Genomic DNA, 20,803 nt, shown 5'->3' with positions numbered 1-20,803 from the left:
GTTTAAAATGTCAAATAAACTTAACAAAATTTGGTAAGAAGGATTAAATCCATGCAATTCTAAAAATGAAGGACTAAATTGGTATAAAGTTTCGAAGAGGAATTAATTTCAAAATTCACTTAAACTTCCAAAATTCACTGAAACTTGAAAAATCAATAACATATTTAACCCTAATAGAATCAAACCATTGAGGAGATGATCCCGGATGGTAAACTTCTGAACAACATTAATACACTTTTAAAATATCATATAAACAAACAGTACACATACTAATTTAGTAAATGAAATACTGAAATATAAAAACTAATTAAAATTTTCTAAAAGATGTAACTATGATATCTATGTAATTTAAAAATAATATATAAAATTAATTTTTTAATCAAACTTTTAATTATCTTTTTAAAATGTACAGTTAAATTTTATAAAATTATACCTATGATTTATTGTACATTACAATTAATAGTTTTAATAAAAGAATTTATATATTAATGATAATTATACATATTACTTTTTCATATAATATTAATTGCATAATTAATATATACATATACACTATTTTTATTATTAACATACAATTAGTATATTATATATATATATATATATACATATTTAATGTACATTAATTATTCTTATGTATATAAAATTGTATAATAAATATATACATATTTTTATATATAAAATAAAAATAATATATAAGATAAATTATAAAAAAATTATTAATAATGTTATAAACTTAAATATTATTTTAATTTAATAAAATAATATAAAAAACATAAAAGAAAAAGAAAAGAAAAAATCCGAGCGTACGCAAGGTCCAAAACTAGTCAGAATAGGAAAAAAACGAGGACGGGAGAAATATACCTATTTTGCACCTATTATCCAGTGAAAATGAATATAATAAAGAAGTTACATATGTATGTATGATAACGAACTTTTATTTCAATAATAGAAATGAGAGGATGAAACTCCTTTTTGTTCCGTTCCGTGTACATCTCTAACTAATGTATGGACATTTTGAAGTGTGTGCATGAAAGTATACTATTTTTGCCAGCACATTAGAGTCCCCTCATATATAAAAGGCCAACGAATGATGCCCCAAGAATGTACGAAGACGTAGTGGTGTAAGCTATCTCAACTGTTTGGAAAACACCACATTTATAACATTCAGTTCAAGAGTAACTCAACCACACTTAATATAAGTTAAAACCAATTATCAAATATATATAAAAAGTAATTATAATAATAATCGACACTGTAACATAAGAAAAGTGTGTATTTCTATAAGCAAGATTTGTGGTTTGTTCTTCTGAACAAGTGGAGGAAAGAATCATGGCTGCTTGGAATTCAGTTCCACTCCATGTCTCCTATGAAGTTCTGGGTTGGTTTGCTTTTGCTTCCTGGTCTATCAGTTTCTACCCGCAAGTCATCTTGAACTTTCGCAGAAAAAGGTACCATTTGTTACTGGTTTTTGTGTAATTTTTTTCCAGTTCCTTATCTTATGACTTTTTGCTTCTATTTTAGTGTTCTGGTTTGCTTTTGTTGTATAGTGTGGTGGGCTTGAACTTTGATTTCGTGTTGCTGAATTTGACGAAACACTCTTCCTATCTCATATACAATGCATCTCTGTACATCAGCTCTACTGTTCAGAAACAGTACAGAGACAAATATGGTCAGAAAGAGGTTTGTTCATATCACTTTTTTTTATTGTTATTGAAGTTAAATTCATTAATCTCAGTTTGTGCTAAATTGAAAGGGGAAAGTTCCCTATCACGATATTTTGATAATCTGATAAGCTTGTCTTCCAACTTAAAATTCTCGCACTGCATTGTTAGGTTATCGTGGATAGCACAGTTTTGTCCTTGTATAACTGCTTGGGCTTTGACCTTTAATATTAGGAGGACCCAAGCCCAAGCTACACATGGGCCAACAAGCCACTAATCCATGAAAATGCCTATTATAGAAAATATTGTGCAGACTTATGATATATAAAGTGTTGAGTAGTACTTTAAATATGATGACAAACAAACAAATTTAAGGTTGGTATTCTGTCATGCTTCAGCATTTTTTGATTTATTTCAGATGATACCTGTGGCAGCAAATGATGTTGCTTTTTCAGTCCATGCTGTTTTGCTGACAGCAATTAACTTGTTCCAGATTGCACTATATGATGTTAGTATTATGCTCCCTCTAATTGATCTTATTGTTCTTGTTATGAATTTATGATTATCCTAAAAGAGGTTACGTTTTCATGTAGCGGGGAAGTCAGAAAGTCTCTAAAATCGCATATGGAATTCTCCTTGTTACATGGACCTCGGCAGCAGTCTGTTTCTTTGTAGCATTGCATAATCATCACTGGCTCTGGCTAATCTCAATCTTCTCGTATGTTTTCTATTTTAATTCGTTACATGACAATTGGCATTAATTTGACTTCCTATTGTGGATTATTAACAAATTTGCATAGGAGAATCATAATAAGACCAAGTTTTTTCCCATGCCATTGTTACATATAACATGCATCATGAATGATGAATGTGTTACCAAATTTCTTTCTCACTTTTCTTGAAACTGATAAACTTGCAGTGACATTCAAGTTTGTATGACGGTTATAAAATACATTCCCCAGGTCAGGTCTATTCGATTATGATTTCCTTTTACTTCTATTTTCTCGTGTTTATATTATTTCCTGGAAAATTCAATTTGGCTGGTGAGAAAATTTAGCTCTCGGAACAATAGCCAGTAAGATTATGCTAGTCTTGTCTTCAATGAAGCATATTTTGGAATGCAAACATACACAATCTGCTGCATATTTCTTTGGTCATAAAGTGAAACTATTGTTTGTTGAAACATGATAGCCATTTTATCTTAAGTAGTGGTTGTGATGTGAATATAGGCTGTGATGAACTTTATGAGAAAAAGTACAGACGGCTGGAGCATTGTTAACATTCTACTTGACTTTTCTGGCTCCGTAGCTAACTATGTGCAAATGTCTATGCAATCAATCGATCAACGTAAGTCATCTTCTTTACCAAAGGGTTTTGTTCCATTTATAGTTAAAAAAATGCTAGTAACATACTCTACAACACCCTTTTAAACACTCTACTTTGCAAGACAATTAAAATCATATCATTGTGGCTGCTGAAGTTTTTATTAACAAGTCTCAGTCATGATTCTGCAATGTTTAATAAGTTTTAAAAATCAATAATATATTACGAGAGTATGTTGCTATTATCTTCTTTAAAGTTTAAATTGATATCCAACTTTGATTTCCAGATTCTTGGGTGAACTTCTATGGAAATATAGGGAAACTGCTGCTATCCCTGGTGTTTATTTCTTTCTGCAAGAGATTTTTCTTGTTAGATTGTTGTTCTGACCCAATTGAATTTCTAACTAACATTGCTATTGATAAAATGAACCATTGCAGGTGTCTATTTTCTTTGACATCCTCTTCATGTGTCAACATTATCTGTTATATCCTGTGAAGAAACGCAAATTAGAGGCATCCCCTGAACATGATAATGCCAAGTCTTCTGATAGACCATGCGAGAATATCTAAGATGGAACTTGTTTCATGATCTCTCTTGTAATGAACTCAATCCTAATTGATCCTTTTGCGTGGAAAATTCAATAACCGTAAATGCTATTAGTGTATAAACATAGAAGTATCAAACAAAAAGTTGTTAGTGTCCTTATCATTTTCTTCTTTAATTTCCAACCAAATTATCCACCCTTCTATGTGAGCTGATCTTGTTTTGCAAGATTTAGCATGAGAGCGCTGGTTTGTTTGACTACAGTTGCTGATTCGGGTAAATGAGATCCTAAATAAACTTTATTTTCTTTAGCTTGCTCTACTATCCCAACAAAACTTTAACTGTATTTATGTGATCGTGCTAAATATTAAAATCTACTATGCGTTCTTTTTTCGGTGTTCAGAGGGTGAATTTTATGTATAAAAAGAGGGTCATATTTACTTTGTGTTTGGATTCAACAATTTAAAAAAGTTGAAATACACATATTTAAATTACTTACAATTGAATTCTTTTTATATCTTAAATAATTTATTTAGATGAAGCAATTGAAATATTTTAGATTTTAATTTTTCTTTTGGATAAAGCAATTCAATTTTGTTTTTAAAAATGTTTGGATAACTCACTCAATCCTTTAGCAAAAGATGACTTAGTTCAATATTCGACCTTGAATGACTTGTCTTGACCTTTGGTTATGACTGACTCGACTCAACCTTAACATTATGACAACTTGACTCGACCTTCGACTATGCTGACTCAGCTCAACCTTTAGCCTATGCTAGCTCATCTAGGCATTCAGCCCAACCAACTTATGCCAACCTTGTTGTACAAGTTGATGAAAACCCGGATAAACAAGACTTCCTAACACTTGTATATCCATTGTTCTTAAGGATTTATCAGTGGTGTATTGCGCAAATCAACTATGATGCAATAGGAGCTTCGCGTTTCTGCATAATTTTCCAAAATATCAGTCAGTTGATTTTATTTTTGAATTTGTTGAATCATACTGCATGAACAAATTAATCTGCTATTTTTGTTTTCAATCATTTGAAATGTTTGGTTCTACAGCAATACAACTCTGATTTGTTGGTTAATTGAATTCAAATTAAAAAGTTTTTTACAAGTTTTAATTGAACATAATTTTTAGTATTCAACCAATTCAATCCCTCTTCTTGGCTAAGAAAGACATTTTAAACCTACATATGGTTCTCTTTCAAAAAGCCAAGGCCTTCCCAACAAGATGTGACAAACTTTCATAACATAGCACCCTATCCTCAAAATTCCCTATGGAAAACATAACCTCCACTTGTTGATACTACTATGTCCTCATCATTATTAATCCATCAAAGTTTGTAAGGTTGTGGATGGGACAAGATAGTTAATATTATCTTTTCAACCATCCTAGTGCTACAACAATTGCAACATAACCACTATCCACAATGAGATAACATGTATTTTCTAAAAGTTTACATCTTATATGAAAGATGTTTTTTCTTTGTTAGTTTCTGGGGACTAGGTTGATTATGGAGAGTTTTTTTTTATCATAAGAAGATCCCCATTGCAAGGGTAGGCATCCTCACTCTTGTTCTTACATTCATCCTCACTCTCACCATCACACTTTTCATTTTGGCTACTATACATGTCAACATCCCTTAAGATCACTATTCTTTTGGTGGGGCATTGTGATGCAACATAACCTCTACGAAGACACTTGAAACACTTAATGTCTCTAGTGTGAGTGTTCAATGATGTTCCCACCCTTGGTCTTTCTTTCTCCTTTTCCTTCTCTAGGTTCTTAGAGGGGTCTTCTTCTACCATTTACTTACACTCCCTTTTGTAGTCTTTCTTAACATAAGAGTTAGACTGGAGAATTTTCAAACATTTTCTCAAAAGTTGCTACTCTACCTTAATACAAATTTGTACCAAATCATTTAAGTCTTGCTAGGGCAACAATTCCACTCTATCTCTAATTTCAAGAATGAGACCACTAAGAAACCTAGAGAAAATTGTCTCTTCGTCCTCTCTAATTCCCGCCCTCATCATATTGAGTTCCCTCTTTTGTTTATACTTTTCCACACTCATGTTTATTTGTTGGAGCCTGTGGAGTTTGTCCATAAGCTTTCTATGGTAGTAGGAAGGTATGTGTCTTCTTCTTAAAGCACTTTTCAAGTCATTCCAATATTGGACTTGGGGGCAATTGGAGAGTCTTCTTTCTCTCACTAGGTAAGTCCACCAATACATGGCATTCCCTTGGAAGCTTAGAGTGGCTAGGGAAACTTTCCTATCTTCCATGATTTGATGGCACTCAAAAATTTGTTCTACCTTCATCTCCCAATCTAGGTATGCCTCAACATCTTCTTTCCAATGGAAATAAGGAAAGTCTACCCTAATCTCTCATGGTGGTTGCTCTCTTTCACGCTCCCTTCTAGTACTCTAGGTGGAGGAGGTTGATAGTGTCGATTAACAATTCTACTATTCTCCTCAAATTGTGTTATTTGTGTGGGAGTTTTTGAACTCCTACTCCTACTTTTTCTTAAATCTTCTTGGACCTTTACTTGTTTTTTTATTAAGAACTTTAAGTTCCTCTTCTAAGGTGGCAAAGTATTGATCTCTTTCAACTCTTTCTTTTTCTTTCAAAAGAGTTTCTTGCCTTTGCCAAATTTTTAGTTAGTTCTTTGGCCAAATGTTGTAAACTTGGTTATGCCTCTTCTCTAGAATTACTACCAATTTGAAAAGAAGGAACCTTAGAAGTGGGCTTATACATCCTTAAAGTTTTCAAAATATGCAATGCACAAACAAACTTGTATTTAAAAAATAAATTCCTTAAGAGATTTTAAGGATCTCAAGTTTACTTCTAGGAAAGGATTACTTAAAATCTAAGTCTTTCCTAGCCAAAGTTACCTCAAGCCTTGTTGCACCTAACTTCTCAAATGGAATTAGGTATGAGACACAAGTAGATACACACTAAACTATAAGCAAAAAAAGAAAGCAATTAAGGAAAACAATTACACTATCTTTACAGCCTAATGGTAAAGTTTAAAGGCACTTAGACCTTCAAAACCTCACCAAAGACTCCCCCAAAGATATGGTTTAAAGGTTCAAGTTAGGAGATGATGTTGAGCACCAAAGACTCCCTCAAGATACCTAACAATTCCATGAATACAAGTTTTAAAACAACACAATTTTACAACTCAAAATTAAAAGACAATCAAAATGGTGCTTGTTTGTCTCCAAGGTGTTTCACTCCTTCTCTTCTTGTCTCTTCCTCAAGGCTTCTGGTGCACCTCAAAAGAGAAGTCTCTACACAAAAAACAAGCCAAAATCGAGAAGAGTCCTAGGGAAAAGCAAGAAAAGGTATTAAATGAAACAAGGCTTCACAAAAGGAGTTTTAACTTAATGATGACTTGGGCCTAGCCCTAGGCCCAATAAAAAATTCCTTTGATATTCACCTAGCTGGAGCATTCTTCTAAAAGCTCCTCTAGCCCTCTTCCTTTAAAGTTGGTCCAACCTCTTTAGGGTTTACCCACCACCACCCAATCCGCCACACTTCAACCTTTTTTCTCTCAATTGCTTCAACACAAATCCTCCATGGAGTCTTTTCATTCCAGCCCACATGCCCAAGGAAACTCATCAAGTGGTATCTAGAGCCAACTCAAGCCACAACCTCACGGTTTAAGCTAAGTTCTTGGTTTCTTCATTATTTTCGTGTTGTGTTCACTTAATTTTTGCTTGTCTTGCTTATTTCCATTGTTTATCTTGTGTTCACATGGTTGTATGATGATTCAAACTCACTTTCTCCTTGAATCATTTGGTGCTTTTCATTAGGAATTTAAAAATATTATGGTGCAACATTTTTATGTTTTGTTAAGTGAGTTCTCATTTACTTTTGGCGATCTTTTGTTATTTGGGTTTAATTTTTCATTTGAGCATCATATACTTGTTGTCTTAAGTCATGTGCGTCCTTTCATGTCAAATTCCATGAGTTTTGCCGTTTAATTTTTGCTATTATGGATTGAAGTTTGGCATAAAAGAAAAATGTGATAGAATTAACATTGTTGGAAATGCAATCTATCTTGAAGCCATTCCAAGCCATTTTCACCGATTGGTTGAGCTTTGAAGTGTCTTAGATGTCATGTTTTTTCTTTTGTACCTTTTGTCTCTTCTCTTTTCTTTTCAGCACACATAAACACCATTACACACTACAAATTTGATTTGAGAAACTCTTTTGAAAGCTCAAAAGTTCAAGACACACAAAAATGGAAGAAATATAGCTACTAGAATCAAATTAAGCATGAAAATCAGCAAGAAATAATGGAAACTTAACTTTAAGAACTTGCTAAGAGTCTAATGACAAGTATGAACTTAAAAATGCAAAGTAAAAGCACTCAAATGGATTTATATAGTGCGGTTTTGAAAACCAAGTTGAGCATATACTTTTATGATTTTTTTTCAAGATACATTAAGAGAAAATTACAGGTAAAGGACTAACATGAATCTAGAGAATAAGGATGAATTTCAAAATAAAAATGACCCAACAAATATGATATGACCAAATGGTAACATGAAACAAGACTCAACAAAAATAAAAGCACACAAACAAAACAAAATATGGAATCCTAAGCACAAAAACTGAATGGTTCAATACGTAGTAGAAAATAGAACCATGAAAAATGTTGATTATGGCAGCTCTGACCTTTGCTAACTATTTTTCCTATAACTCTCTCCATAAAACTCCAAATGTGTTGCTTATTTTTTGTTGGAAACTAGACTCAAAGGACTATCTTTTGACTATAAGAACATATTTTTTGGAGCTCCAAGCTAGATGTAGTTTGATTGTGAAAATCGTAAATGTTTACTGCCAACTCGGTTTTGTGTGTAAAGGAGGTTGATTTGAACTATTCCAAGATAGCTATAACAAGCCAAGGTTAGGGAAACAAAAAGAAAAAGAAAAATAACCTAAGCTTTGATTACCAAATGATGTAGGGGCTCCTTCCAAGTTATATGGCTCAAGCTAAGATGGAGACCTCTGATGAAGGATTGACCCCAACCAAGGATGGAGGCACATACTTAAGAAGACTAGGAATGTTTAGAAAGGAAGTTCACTAATCCTTCATCCCTTTCATTTGTGTTTGTTATTTTTGATTCCCAAAGTTGACTTAGTTGAATCAACTTTAGTTGACTTGTTGACCTTTGACTAGGTTTGACTTGTTGACTATAGTGACTTGACTTAAGCCAACATGCTAATCTATGTTTATTTGCTTTGTAGGTTAATTAGGAGTAAGAAAGCAATGCTAGGTGGTACATGGTGATTGGGGAGCATAAATGATGTGGAGGAGAGAGTAAAGCAAAGGCATAAAGCATAAAGTAAAAGGCATGAAGATAGTGTACCTATGTACCTTTGATCTCCTTTGTTTTTAGCACACTTTGGCTACTTTCTGGAGACATATGAGACACATTCTTTGTCTCCTTTTGTGCTAGAACGAAATTAGCCTTGCACACACCATAGTTGGCTCTTTTGTCTCTCATTTTTGTAACCTTATTTGACCTAGTTTCTAGAAGCTAGGGTTAGGTTTTTGTAGAGACATCCTTAGGTATCTTTTATTTGCTTAGAGACCCCTAAACTCTTCTATATAAGGGGTGCTCCTAAACATGTAAAAGGGTTGAATACTTTGAATCTAAACACTCTTGTTTTCAACCTCTTTTTTTATGAGCTATCCCTCCTCCCAAGGAGAGGAAAAACTCTTGCCTTATCTTGCTATGCAAGTGGCGGCACCATACACTCATCTCTAGAGCTTGGTTTGGCTTTGCCCCCTCTATGAGTGGCGTGCTCCACTTCCATCACCATTATTATCTTGTCTTCCATTTTATTTGTTCTTCTTCTTTCAATGCATTTTCGTTTTTGGTTATGTTCTTGCTATTTTCGTTTCTAAGCACCTTAAACTATCTCTTCTCCTATTGAACTCTTGGAAAGGAACCTTCACATCTAGATAGCTTGCTATCTTAATGTCCAGTGGGGATTTCCTTGAGTTTTCCTTAAACAACTCTTCACCATATTCATAATCTTAAAAGGAAACAAGATAATCCTTCATCAACCTCTAAGGAAGATGGTCATCCGGAAGCTATGGAAAATGGTGGTGGGTGTCTCAGTTTAATGGTGTTTGGAATGGAGAGATGGTGGATCCTTCTCCAAGCTATATGACTTAAGCAAAGGGAGAGGCTATGGTGGTGTTTAATGTATTCTCAAGAGAGGTTGGGCTAACTCAAGAGAAGGGTGACTAGAGGAGACCACATGGGATGCTCTAGCCTTTTGGTGACCTAAATGAGTAGTATGACAAAATTTTGGTAGTATAACTTTACTCAATTCATAGGTGAAAAAAACATGGGTGAGACACCTCTATTTATAGAGTAAGGTGTCTCCAAAGTAGACCAAAAAACCTAAAAATGCAACCTTGCACCAAATCCTAAAAATCTCATATTAGTAATGGAAAGCATGACGTGTAGCACTCTAAATTTTTGAAAAACTCTCTGCTCCTAGAGTGTCATGTGGAAAGCCATTTCAGCAAAAGTTATCCATTAGGAAAATGAAACATGGTCACTACCTTTGTAAGAAAACTCTATACTAAGAGCTTGCCATGTGGACACCATTCCTCTCCATAAAGCTAGGGTTACAAAACTAATCACCCTATATTAACTTAAGTTAGATGCAAACATTGCCTTACAACTTAAGAAAGATTGTTTAAAAACTCTACACTCCTTGGCCCTTAATACAAGGCCTAAAATAAATCCTACACTACATAACCCTTAATATAAGGTCTAAATATTCCTAACCTACTAGAGATAATCCTAAATGGCCTAAACCAAAAGAACTTTGCTTCAACTTGCATAGATGCCTCTAGCTCTTTTTGAATGTGCTTGGTCATGGCTAGGGGGTATGCCATCAAATGATCTGCACATGGGGAATTGTGAAATTGACTAACTACATTGATAGTAAAGAAAATGTCAGGATGAGTAACAATAAGATAATTCAATTTTCCAACTAATCTTCTGTACTTCTCAGGATCTGAGAAAGGCTCCTCTAAATTAGGTAGGAGTTTGGTGTTAGGATCATGGGCGTGCCAATAAGTTTTGAGTTCATCAACCAAGATTCCTCCAAAAATATCTAATTCATACTTCCTTTGAGATCTAAGAATACCATTGTTGGTTTGTCCTACTTCAATCCTCAAGTAATATCTGAGTTTGCCAAGATCTTTGGTCTGAAAGTGGTTACAAAAGTGTTTTTTCATCTGGGATATGTGATCGTGATCACTACTTGTAAGAACAATATAATCAACATATACTATTAAATAGATTAACTCAACACTTGAGTGATGATAAAAGAATGGACGATCTGTCTCACAATGAGTCATGCCAAATTGTTGAACAACACTATTAATTTTCCAAACTAAGCCCTATAAGACTGTTTCAAACCATATAAAGATTTGCGAAGATGACATACTAATCCAAAAGACTCCCCTTGAGCAAAAAAATTTGAAGCTTCCTCCATATAAATTTCTTCTTTCACATCTCCATTAAGAAAATCATCTTTAACATCCAATTGTTGAAAAGTAGTCATGGCTATAAATAAGCGAACAAAAGCCATCTTTACCACCAAAGAAAAAGTACCACCATAATCCAAATAAAAAAAACTGTAATATTTTGCCACAATCAAGACCAACTTTTATAGTAAAGACCCACCTACAACCAACAATGGATTTCCTATACGATAATGGGATGAGCTCCCAAGTTCCACTATTTTGAAGAGCATTGATTTCATCGAAAATGGCTTGACACCAACCAAGATAGGCTAAGGCATCACTCACAAATTTTTGGAATTGACATAGTAGAAATTCTCGAAAGGAAGGTATGAAAAGATGGAGATAATTTATGGTAACTCAAAGTAGTGTAATGAGGAGATGGATTATAGGTAAAATGTATACCTTTATGGAGGGCAATTGGAAATTTTGATTTTATTGTCGGAGCCTGAGGGTTAGTGGTTAATGATGAGAACACTGTTGTCAACTATGCACGTGAAGGGTTGGTTGAGATGGAGAATCCAGAGGTGCAGTAGACACAACAAGAGTATAATAAATAACAAGAATATTGATTATAGTAAATGGAGACATGCATAATGAAGAATGAGACTTAAAGCAAAGAGAAGACTCACCGAATGTGACATCAGTTGAAAAAAAAATAATGGTTAAGAGAATGAGAGAAGCAATTATATCCTTTTTGTGATCTAGTGAATCCTAAAAAGACACATATGTGTGTCGTAGGAGAACATTTATCGAGACAATGACTAAAATTATGAAAAAAAAAACATGTAAACCCAAAATATTTATGGGATAAGGGATGAAGAGGTTCGTGGGGAAACAAAATAAAATGAGGGATTTTGGTATCTAAAACTAAAGATGGCATATGATTAATAAGATAACATGTAATGAGAACATCACCCCAAAAATACTAAGGAAGCTCACGATGAATTAAAACTGAGTGATTTCAATAAGATGTCTATTCTTGCTCTCAACCACCGCATAGTTGAGGTGTATAAGCACATGAGGTTTGATGAAGAATGTTAAGCCATAAAATGTTTAAATAATATGAAAGGTATTCATTGCCCTTACCACTGTCCAAAGTTCGAATAGAAATCCCAAATTGATTTTTAACTTCGTTGGAAAAGGATTGAAGTATACAAAACAACTCTGAACAATTGGGTCCCTAAATGTCAGAATAAAGTAAGACAAAAAGGGATAAAGAACGTTGTGAGACATTACGAGGAAATGAACTATACCCATCAATAAAGGAGCAGCGCACAATGTCGTGCTTTTGACACACTCGAAGGTGTAGAGAAACTCTCAAATTCATCAAATTTGTCTTTACAAATAAGGTACCCTCATATTTATAGTTTGAGGGTAATTTGACCTAAAAAGATTAATTCACACTTAAACAAAGTCAACTTATAATTACAAGACATTAATTAAAGCAAAACTTCAACACGTGTAGGTCTTCTAAAATCATGTGACTAGGTCGCCTGCTAGGTATTATATTGGCAGTTGGGCATCTTGAAGGAAGCCCCTAGCTTGGGCTGCGCTGGTCTCGGTTCTTTGCGACTTATTGTGCATCCATCATCCTCCCCTTCTTGGAGAGAATTCGACCTCGAATTCTGGCGCTTGAGTACTTATAAACAAACATACAAACATAAGTGTTGAAGTACACAAAACCAAAAAATATATAAACAAAATGCTATCTAAATTGAGATTTGGATTCTGTGATAGGCCAGTCTCTTATTATCAAGGTGTGGGAAGATCGTCCTTATGGATCAAAGACTAACTTGAAAAACACATCAAAGATTCCATCACCAATATTCCATGCAAATTGGGACAAGAAAGAAGAAGATCCATATTGGGATAAGAAAGAAGAACATCCATATAAATCACAAAAGAAAAAAGTGCCTATGAATGTTCTAAGTGCTCTCTTAAAAACACAGCCACACAAGTAGATTATTGGGAACATGTTCATGTTCTTCCATGTTAGTTTCTTCCTTCGCTATCATCCTTTCTTCACCTCTTTATTTCTGCCATTGCTTCCTGATGTACAAGTCTTTCCTGGGAAATAAAACAAGAAGATATGGCTTAATATATTTCTCTCTCGCTCTATTTTCTTCTTCCCCTCTCTCCTTCCTATCTTTTTCTTCCCTTTCTCTCATTTCCTCTAGGGCTTTCTTCTTTCGTTTTTGCTTTAGATTTCATTCTTGTTTTTCTCTTTTCCTCGTTTTTAGCACTTTTAGCTTTTACATAGCATTCCTCTCCACCTCTTTCAAGCATATAATGTATTCCTTGAGAGCTCCATGAGTGATGGGACTTGTTTCCCAATTGGGACATTGACGAAGTTCGTATCCATAACCAACGGTGGACCATAAGTGTGACAAGGGGGAGCACAGCTCCCTCAACGATTTTTTCTTTTTCTTTTTTATATATATTTTAGGTTAAATTACCCTTTTGGTCTCTCTATTTGTCATGAAATTTCATTTTGGTCCTCACGTTTTTTGTTGTCTCAATTTGGTCCTCATTTTCTTAAAAATGACTCAATTTGTTCCTCACCGTTAACTTTGACCAAACGGTGTTAAAGTCAATGCCACGTGTCAATTTCTGGTTTTTTGAATTTTTTTAATATTTTTTGATTTTTTTTGAATTTTTTTATTTTTATTTTTTGAATTTTTTATTTATTTTTGACACTTGTCATTTCGCCGTTGTACCACGTGTCAAAGTGACTCAATTTGGTCCCTATATTTGTTTTTAGTTTCAATTTAGTCTCATTTTTTGTAAAAATGAAGCAATATTGTCCCTCCTTAGATTGAGACTCAATTTAATCTTTGTATACAACTTATGATGATATTCTTAATAAAATTGACATTTTTATTAAATATTTATAAAAAAAATTTAAATACTTTTTTTTTAGTTTCATTATTAAACAAAGTTAAACCCCAAACTTAATTTCAAAAATTAACAATTTTGTCATCATATATAAAGACATCAAGTGTATCATATTATACAAACTTGGTAAAGATTAAAAATCAAATAACTTGTCACACATAAATTTAGGAACTAAATTTCAAGTTCAAAACAAAATCAAAGTCTAATGTTTTGTGTAGAATTTAAAGTTAATTTAAAATATTTGTAGAAATATTTAATAAAAACGTTAATTTTAGTAAGAATATCACCATAAAATTTATAAAAAAGTAAATTTAGTGTCAATTTGAGGAAGGACAATATTGCTTCATTTTTACAAAAATTGGGACTAAATTGAAACTAAAAACAAATATAGGGACCAAATTGAGTCACTTTGACACATGGCACAACTGTGAAGTGACAAGTGTCAAAAAGAAAAAATTACAAAAAAAATAAAAAAAAAATTCAAAAAATGTTATAAAAATTAAAAAAAACCAAAAATTGACACGTGGCATTGACTTCAACATCGTCTGGTCAAAGTTAACGGTGAGGACCAAATTGAGTCATTTTTAAGAAAATGATGACCAAATTGACACAACGAAAAACGTAAGGACCAAAATGAAATTTCATGACAAATAGAGAGACCAAAAGGGTAATTTAACCTATATTTTAAAAAAGAATATTTATATATTATTATTTTATTTATATTAATTTCAACGATTTTTTATTTTATTTTTTTATATATTTATATATTATTTCTTTATTTATATTTATTTAGTTTGAAAAAGTTTTTTTAAAATTTAAAAATCATGTTTTCCCTCTCTATTATAATTTCTTATACTTCTTTATTTGGTTTATCTCTCTTTCGTGCCTCCATCTCTTTCTCTCCTCTTATTTACATTTTAATTTTCACGATCAATTCCTTATTATTTTCAAAATCAAATTGTACTATGACAAAATTGAGGAGTTAAGAAACATTTTGGCCCAAATAATTTATTCTTGAGTAAGTTCACTTTTTATCCTTTTTTTGAAGCAATATGTTTTCCTCTTGTATGTGGTTTTCCTACGCTCTAAACATATCTCTATCTATTAGAGATCATAAAATCATGCTCTAATTATTGATCAAACTCTTCTTTGGATATTCGTCACTAAAAGATACTGCATATTGCTTACTATGCTATCTTTTTTTGTAAAAAACCAAGTGGACGGCCCGACTTGGATGTTTTCAATGTTACATGTAATTGAGTTAATTTTCATTGAAAGGGATATTACAACTAGTTTCAGTTCTGATTCAATTAATGAATATTTTAAGTCATTGAAATAGCGTAGAGGAGCACTCTGACTAAAGGTAACTTTTGTTTTTTTTAATATATTATTATGAGTGCTTGTTTTGAGTAAAAAAAATGATATGAAGAAAAAAAAATTAATTAGAAAAAATAATTTATACATAACAAATACAATTTCACCCTATAAAATTTGTGTTCACCATAACCTTCACATTTTGGCACATCGAAGAGTACTTGTTCTATTTCCTGACATTGAGTCGCAGTCATGGGTGTGCCTTCATCTAAGCTTACCTATCCGACCATTATTAAGTATTATGCGTGACACCATGCCATTGGCATCTTCCACTATAGCTAGATAAGCACTAGGTGTATCCCTATTTTCCAATCTCTTGACACTTTCAAGATTTCTAGTGACCGAGTCCTTATATAAAGATGAATGAGAAAAATCACTAGTTGAAGGCTTGAGACCATAAGATGAGTTTCGCCGTTGGAACATTTTAGGAATGACTAAATTAATTCATATCACTACACTTGGCCACAAAATGCACCAATTCAATAACCACATATCAAACTTGAAGTTATTACCATTGTACAAATGGCACGTTTGAGGAATGAACCAGTTACTACAACTACCCAACCTGCTCTCACTCCTTCACGTGGCAACTAACTCAAATGGACCAATGCACTTGCAATAAACCAGCTTTGGACGTTCTGTCAGGCCTCCAAATAAAATTCTAGCTAGCCAAACACGTAGCTTTCATTGCAGGTTGCTACTGTCACCGTAGGAGACAAGATCTGGTCTGCATGATGCCAAACTGTTTCTACTCATACCAATTTACTGCAAAAAAAATAGTGTATTGTCATCCTATCACCAGTGGTGGTTCAATCTCTTGCAATGGTGGCGCGCGAAAGATCTACAACTCGCGACGTTGATCCGCTGACTTCATTGTCCAAGGTTCGCGATGGTGCGCTAATTCACGACAACGGCGTTTTAGTTCGTCATCATAGGTGATGTACGATTTACAATGGCTACTGAGAGGCGCTCTTGTAGATCTGGTTTTTGGTTTGCAGATTTTGCAAGCACTGATCTAGTTCTTCAGCAACAGCAAGAAGATGGTTTCCCTTATCTGTTTTTACGACGTTGAAAGGGCTTCCCTGATGAGGCGCGTTCTGCAGCAGTGGCGGTCTTCGTTTGGTTCGTTGCGATGGCCTCCTTCTCTATCACGGTGGGGACTGGCGGTGGATCTGTTCGCGTTGCTGTGTTGTTTCGGGGTGATGGTTCACGATATGGGGTTGAGAAGAATATTTGTTTTCGCGATTTGTGTTTGCCATAAGATTGGTTTTAGTGAATGTGTATGCGCATAATGAAGCAATTTGAAAAGGTGATGCTTGGGCAGACAACATCAGTGATTGAATGTCATGAATCTTTTGAAGCAATTATTAATAGCTTAAACCTTTTTGAACAATATATGTTAGTTATTTTCTTCTTGATTAAAGAAAGGAATTTAATTGTTGGTGTGTATGTTTCAGTCCATGACAGTGAAAAAAACTTTTGTGTTAGCTGGGATGTATGAAGTGGCTAATACATCTCTGTCATTGGAATGTTTGTGGCAATTCAACAAGAATAAGGGCATATTAGGGCCTAAACCACTACCACTAGTGAAGTCATTTGTGGTTTAATATTTTGAAACTCGTAAGCCTCGCTCAACACGAACATGAACACCAACTTTTATGAATGAAAGAAGTGCCAATGGTTTTTCTTACTTTTGTGACGAATCCCATAAGGTGGGACACAATTTGATTCATGAAAAGTTACAAGAAAGGTTAAGCGATTGCATTGCCTTAAATTGAATATTGAATAATGAATGGCATCAAAGATGAAATGTAAACCTTGTCAGCTGTAATTATCAAGTTACATAGCTTTAAAAAGAATTGCTAATTGATTTATGCATTTGAAGCCACAGCCATATATTGAGAAACCAATGTTGTAGTGACGTTGAATTAATTAAGCCTTCAAGTTTAATTAGAATTAGATGAGTAATATAATTTCAGATGATTTTTATCTCATCGATTGTGGGTGTAATTATATGAAATTTTGTGTAACTGAAGTAATTTAATTATTTTCAAGAATAAAATTTAATTTTATATAATGTATTCTTGACTTTTGGATCTGAAATATTTTTGTACACGTTTTTGTTAGTTTGGTAACTTGTTAGCACATTGTGCTTTCTCGGTTAGCATGTTTATATCTGAATTAAATTTTTTAACCCATTAAATTTTTTTACCTTTATTTGTAAATGTTTATGTAATTATTTAAGGGGTTGTTCATGCATAATATAATTTTATTATATTTTGTTAAGCATGAGTGATATAATTTTATATGATTGTGAACTCACTTATCGTGAGTATAATTATACGAAATTTGGTGTGAATAAGATAATTTAATTATCTCATTAATCAATTTTATATTACATTAATGTTAATCATGTCCTATTGGTATGTGGTTGTTAATGTGTTTTATTTTATTTTTTTATGTAATGTACTTTGAATTTTATCTTTTGCCAATTATTTGTCTTGTACCCTATCGGTACTAGATTTTTTGTTACATGAGTTGTGCATCGTCTTTTATTTCTTAATTATATTTCTTATTTATTATGATTCGGTACCCTTAGGCAAGATATTGGATGAGAAATTTGGTATTATAGGCATGCTTGTTTGACTGTGTATTTAGAAACATTAAACTTTTAATGCACAATAATTGTGCATATTAGATGTTTCTTTGTCGTTTTGATATCAGCTTCTTTGATTATGTAATTGACTTCGGTCAAAACTTTGAATGAGACAAATTTTGAGGACTAGAAAGAATCTTTGGACTTGTATCTGACACTTATCAATAAGGACTCTTCTTTGAGAGAAGAAGAGCCTCCAACTCTTACTCTTGAGTCCATTGCTGTCTAGAGAGCTTCTTGTAAGAAATTCAAACACTCAAATAGAATGTGTCTGATGGTGTTGAAACACACTAGTTGAAATATACTATGAGGAATGCTATATGGTTCAACCTTATGGCTTTTGCTAAATAACTACCAGAAAAACGTTAATTATCGACGGTCAGAATCTGTCGGTAATAGCCATAATTCGTCGGTAATGATGTTTTACCGACGGACTTTCGACGGCAAAATATTTGTCGATAAACTGCTCGTCGGTAATCATTTACCGACGGATTATTGAAATCCGCCGGTAATTACCGACAGAAATATTCGTTGTCCTTTCCGTCGGTTATTTCCGACGGATATGTCCATCAGGAATTACCGACGGACATATCCGTCAGTAAATCCATTCATGGAGTCCATGTCATTACTGATGGATATGTCCGTCGGTAATTACCGAGGATATGTCCGTCGATAATTTCGTCGGTAAGATAAAAAATTTGGTCTGGGTTGGTTTGTTTTTTAGACATTCCAAAATACCTGCATATAGAAAATTTCAATACAGACAAATCCAGCAGTCCAGCATTCTAGTATATCAAATATTGTATCATTATCAAACTCTATGACAATATATATCAAATGACACACTAAATTGTTCATAAAACAGAGAAAATAATATGTATCACAGGAAAGTTTGTCAAATATTACATAAGCACGACCAATACCAAGAAGGACTAATAGTACATAAGTTTATTAAGTAAATTTTGAACAAATTTTATTTTAAGAACATGAAAAGCTAATAATCTTCATAATTAGGAGAAGATTCTTCATTTAGGTTATCGTCCTCTTCATTATTTTGTTGCTGAGAATGGGGTGGAGGGATTTCAGAGTTTGGTTGAGTAGGGTTTGGTTGTTGTGGCTGTGGCTGTGGCTGCTGAAGACGAGCCTTAGCATCAGGAGGGAGATATTGCAGGACTAGTGACTGAAAGGATCGAAACTCAGACCTCAAATGCTCATTTTCCTCTAGGCTGCGTGATAGTTGCTGCCTAATATTAGTGAGGTCCTCAGTATTAGAAGAGGAAGAAGCTGGTACTTGGTTCAAGCTTTCATTTAGACCTGTATATTTTGAAACAAGTTGACCAGCCCCATAAAGTATTCCTTTCTTTTTCCCTCCTACTGTCTCAATCCAACACCTAGTCCTGATATTCTCGTCCTGTGTAGGATCAACAGAGGACTGCTCTTGTGTTCCATCAGCACATGAGGAAACCTCAGATCTAACTTGAGAAAGCCTAGTCTGAAATTCTTCCTGTAAGTAAACAATGAACAATTATTATTCTGTGGTGGGATACATTTAAGAGTAAATAATATTGAACAGTAAAAGAGACTTACATTTGTCTTCCTAGACCTCTCATCCACATACTCGCCAATACCCTTTCGGATATGTGTCTGCTGAAAGACTTCATCAAGAAAGACATGGCGTCCCAACTCACGTGCCTGCAACAAAATGTTATAGAGTTAGATTTGATTTGATTTCAAACTTTAAAAATGTAGTGAAAATGTGACAAATACAAACAGTTAATGTGTTTACCATACGAAGGGCATGCTCGTAAGTGGTAATGGATCCACCTGTGTGTAGGGTCCCACCTGTTTCAGAAGCCCTATTCTTTTTTGCTGCAATACATTTGCTCCGATAACTTGGAGAATTCCAATGTTCTAGCAGCCTTGTCCACACATCATTAGGAATCCATTATGGCCTTTCTCTAGCCGTTCTAGCATCTCTAAACAGCTCAGGTTCTACATCTAAATCAGCATCAACCATAGGCTGTGGGGGCAACTATATCACCTGCAATTGGGATGGTGCAGACTGCTGACCAACGGCAGAAGATGGGCCACCAATGGAGACTGGGGATGGTACAATATGAGGTGATGGGGATGCTCCAATGTTTGTAGAAGGGGTATGTAACCCAGTGTGTGGAGCTGAGGAAGATGAGGATGGTATATGGGAGGGTGGTACAGAAGGGGGCCTGGGAGCAACAATAGGGGTATGCAACCTTGTGGGTGGAGGTTGAGAAGAGGAGGACGGCATATGAATCGTCGGGATAGATGTTGGGTTATGTAACCCTGTGGGTGGAGGTGGGGAAGATAAGGATGGCATATGTAAGCCCGGGGTAGGGGTGATGGGTCTGACTGGAATCCGAAGCACATAATTATTACGTCTCTTTCTTGTTTTTGCAATACCTTTCCCCTTGTCAACTGGGGGTGGTCGAGGTGGATCTCCCGATGACATGGTGTATGGAGTATAGGATCTAAGTGTCAAACAAATTAAGATGGTGTATAATAACAAACAAATATACCAACTTAATAACTATTCATTAGACATATTACACAACTTGAAGTACAACAACAAAAAGTTCTAATGAAATGAAAAAAAAAAACAAACATATTAAAAAGTTAAGTACTAAAACAAAAAAGACAAAGTTAGTCATTATCATCACTTTCACCCTCATCGTCATCCTCCTCTTCCTCCACTTCTTCTTTTTCAGTTTCATCTTCTCTTCATCTAGATATTCCTCCTCCTTTTC

The 20,803-nt window shown here is 34.0% G+C and overlaps 1 protein-coding gene and 1 pseudogene across 1 annotated transcript; one reads left to right on the top strand and one right to left on the bottom strand.

The window, feature by feature from the left end:
- The first annotated feature begins 1,136 nt into the window (after positions 1-1,136).
- Positions 1,137-3,838, top strand: LOC114178975 (cystinosin homolog). The gene is made up of 8 exons (XM_028065147.2): positions 1,137-1,448; positions 1,548-1,680; positions 2,080-2,169; positions 2,255-2,379; positions 2,581-2,623; positions 2,891-3,008; positions 3,271-3,320; positions 3,422-3,838. Exons 1-8 carry the CDS (start codon positions 1,330-1,332, stop codon positions 3,551-3,553), a joined length of 810 nt encoding a protein of 269 aa, XP_027920948.1. The 5' UTR covers positions 1,137-1,329; the 3' UTR covers positions 3,554-3,838.
- Positions 3,839-19,017: 15,179 nt separating this feature from the next.
- On the bottom strand, positions 19,018-20,040 carry LOC146888760 (uncharacterized; annotated as a pseudogene).
- Between the last annotated feature and the right edge of the window lie 763 nt (positions 20,041-20,803).

This window comes from Vigna unguiculata, chromosome 1 (genome assembly GCF_037176805.1).
Source record: "Vigna unguiculata cultivar grain cowpea cultivar isolate G323 ecotype 2 chromosome 1, ASM3717680v1, whole genome shotgun sequence".
In the NCBI taxonomy this organism is placed as follows: domain Eukaryota; kingdom Viridiplantae; phylum Streptophyta; class Magnoliopsida; order Fabales; family Fabaceae; genus Vigna; species Vigna unguiculata.
This window is presented reverse-complemented; position numbering and strand designations above follow the sequence as displayed.

Coding starts and splice junctions, on each gene's coding strand:
- LOC114178975 (XM_028065147.2), top strand. CDS start 1,330: ATGGCTGCTTGGAATTCAGTTCCACTCCATGTCTCCTATGAAGTTCTG. Junction 3,009..3,270: donor TATGCAATCAATCGATCAAC/GTAAGTCATCTT, acceptor TTTGATTTCCAG/ATTCTTGGGTGAACTTCTAT. Junction 3,321..3,421: donor GGAAACTGCTGCTATCCCTG/GTGTTTATTTCT, acceptor GAACCATTGCAG/GTGTCTATTTTCTTTGACAT.